The sequence below is a fragment of the Mus musculus genome, chromosome 8 (genome assembly GCF_000001635.26).
Source record: "Mus musculus strain C57BL/6J chromosome 8, GRCm38.p6 C57BL/6J".
NCBI lineage: Eukaryota > Metazoa > Chordata > Mammalia > Rodentia > Muridae > Mus > Mus musculus.
This window is the reverse complement of record NC_000074.6, coordinates 21654356-21656936: the sequence shown is the minus strand read 5'-3', so window position 1 is coordinate 21656936 and position 2581 is coordinate 21654356. Positions and strand designations below refer to the sequence as shown.

Genomic DNA, 2581 nt, shown 5'->3' with positions numbered 1-2581 from the left:
GCATTCTGAACTTTCTATTCATTTTATTTCTGAACCTGGAGTCATCCCTAAATTGATATTAATTGGAGCCAGTATCTTGCAAGTAAAAAATTATAGTATTCATTCATCTGCAAAGGTTTCCTAGAAGGTCCTGGTACTTTATATACAGAGCCTTGACTGAGCCTTGTAGCATATATTGAAAGAATGTGAACACAAAGGAAGCATATTGCGAACAATTTATTGCGAGGTGGTCATCAGGCACCAGCATCAGTGGCCTCAGTACTCATGTTCGTCTTGTCCTCTGTGGTCTCCATGTTCAGCGACAGCAGAGTGTGTACATTAAATGACCCTTTCTGCAGGTCCCATTCATGCGTTCTCTTCTTTTGCAGCCTCTTTTTCTACAATAGCATACCAGATCTCTCAACGCTGGAGACACAAAAAGAATCAGGCATTATGATTTGAGGTTGGCAGCATGTAATAGTATGTGATCCTGTGGGGATCTGTGATACAGCATGACTGTGCTGTTTTGGCCACAATACAGCCTTCAGCAAGGATATCTCAACCAATAACACACTTCAGGGGTGTAGGTCATGCACTTGAGAGCCATTCTGAGGTGTCTTTATTTGCTGTGTTCCTTTTGTCACGATGTAGACACTTTAGTATACTTGGAAATTGATTCAATGTTGCTTTACATAAAGAAAGATTTCTACTAATACCCAAGACTATTCCTATTCTATATGCATCTAATCAGAGTATTGGAGTTCTGTGAGTGTTGAAATTCCTGTGTATATCATTTTACAGTAAAAACTTATGAGAAAGATACTCAATTAGAGTTGCTTTCCTCTCTCTCTTAGTGTTATGAATATAAAAGGAATTAAAATCGTATTGCCAGAGAGCCACATTACTCTACCAGGATTCTAGGGCTCATCTCCATCCCTCCCCCAGGAGGATGCAAGCATCCATCACACCGGACACCAATACTCACATTCCTCTTGAAGAGAAGAGCCTTCTGGGTCTCCAAAAGAGACAGACACAGCCTGGTCGTCTTCCCCTGGCTGCTCCTCAGTTTTAGTCTCTTCATCTGTGTTTTGGATAGGATCAGCCTGGACCTGGAAGGCCAGCAGGACGAGGGCAGAGAGGAGGACTAGTGTCTTCATGGCTGGGAGTCACCTGGAGGATTGGTGAGCAGGAGCCCAATGTGTGGAGAGTGAATATCCAGCCTGCATTTATAGGACAGAGAAAGGCCTACACCTAGAGAAGGCACTCTTTGATGGGAAGTTGGAGAGGCTGTTAACCTCAAGTTCCCTTTGATGTTCTTTTGTCCTCAAGGCTGCCACCATCGTGTTGCACTGTGTGTTCTGTGACAAAACCCTCCCACTGATAATGATGAAGGGGCCCTGCAGTCTTCTCCCATTTCCCATCTGCTTGAGCATTTACCTCTTATTTGTCAGAGAAGAAAACAGCTGGGCACTGCCTAATTTGATAAGCTCAAGAAACAAAAGATTTTTATGTTCTGGACATGGAGCCTGTACTTCTCAGAAAGTGTGGATCAGACCTTGACCAGGTAGACTGGAGAGTCAGTTCTTTGCATGATTCAGGTATTATCAATCATCCTCCTGAGGGGTAACATTGTGAACCCCCTACTTGAGGCCATTATAGAGAAAGTAAGATGGCCTCATTGTGCCCCTAGTGAATTGCATTTAAGAGACAGAGTTTGTAAGAACGAAGCTAGAGTGAGTTGTTCTGTAGAAGCCAAAGTGTCAGAACACATCGCACAAGAGTGTGGTCCAGGAGCATCTCCATGCTTGGGACCCTTAAGGAATGTGTCATTCTACATGCTTGAGATTCTGCAGTGTTTTTATTTTCAGAAAATGAGTACTGATCTACAGGAAATGACATGCACAACGTAGAGAGGTTCAAAAGCTAGTACCCAATCTTAAGAAGTGTCATCTCGTCATACATGACCACTGTTCTCTATGTGTTTCATCCCATTTCTCACACTACATACACACCAAAGCGTACAGAACTTCCTGCTGTTCTCAGTTACTGTCTGGAGTTGTCCTATCACAAGTGCAACTCATATTTACATGTTAATTAATACTATTCATTTGTTAAAATATTTCTATGTAAAGTTCAGTATGATAGTTAGCTAAGCAGCAAGAATACTATTTTACACACATATAAAACTTCACAAGCTTGTATCCTTGGTCCCTCACAGACCAATCTACCCAGGAGAGTTCACAGACAGCAGAAGCAACATAGCTTCTGAGACAGGCCAACTTTCCTGCCTTGGTCTTCCGCCAGGAGGCAGAACTGAGCTCCAGACCTCTGTGCACCTTTTCTGCAAGAAGAGAGCTTGCCTGCAGATAGTACTCTGACCACTGAGACTCAGGAGGCAGTTGGACTTGCAGAAGTGCTGAGAGAGGTTAACAGAATCAGAGAAGGAAAAAAGTCCAGCCAGAGAGAGCTATCAAGATGAATGCTAGAGATTAACAGATGGTGAGAGGCCAATGTAAGAATCTTACTAACAGAAACCAAGACAACTCACCATCATCAGAAGCAAGCACTCCCACCTTAGCAGGTCCTGGATACTCCAACAAAT

At 43.1% G+C, this 2581-nt stretch overlaps 1 protein-coding gene across 1 annotated transcript; it reads right to left on the bottom strand.

Annotated features, from left to right (window-relative positions):
- Window positions 1-200: 200 nt before the first annotated feature.
- Window positions 201-1170, bottom strand: Defa17 (defensin, alpha, 17). Its single transcript, NM_001167790.1, has 2 exons — window positions 965-1170; window positions 201-405 (listed from the first exon to the last, which is right to left on the bottom strand). Exons 1-2 carry the CDS (start codon window positions 1134-1136, stop codon window positions 296-298), a joined length of 282 nt encoding a protein of 93 aa, NP_001161262.1. The 5' UTR covers window positions 1137-1170; the 3' UTR covers window positions 201-295.
- Window positions 1171-2581: the final 1411 nt, after the last annotated feature.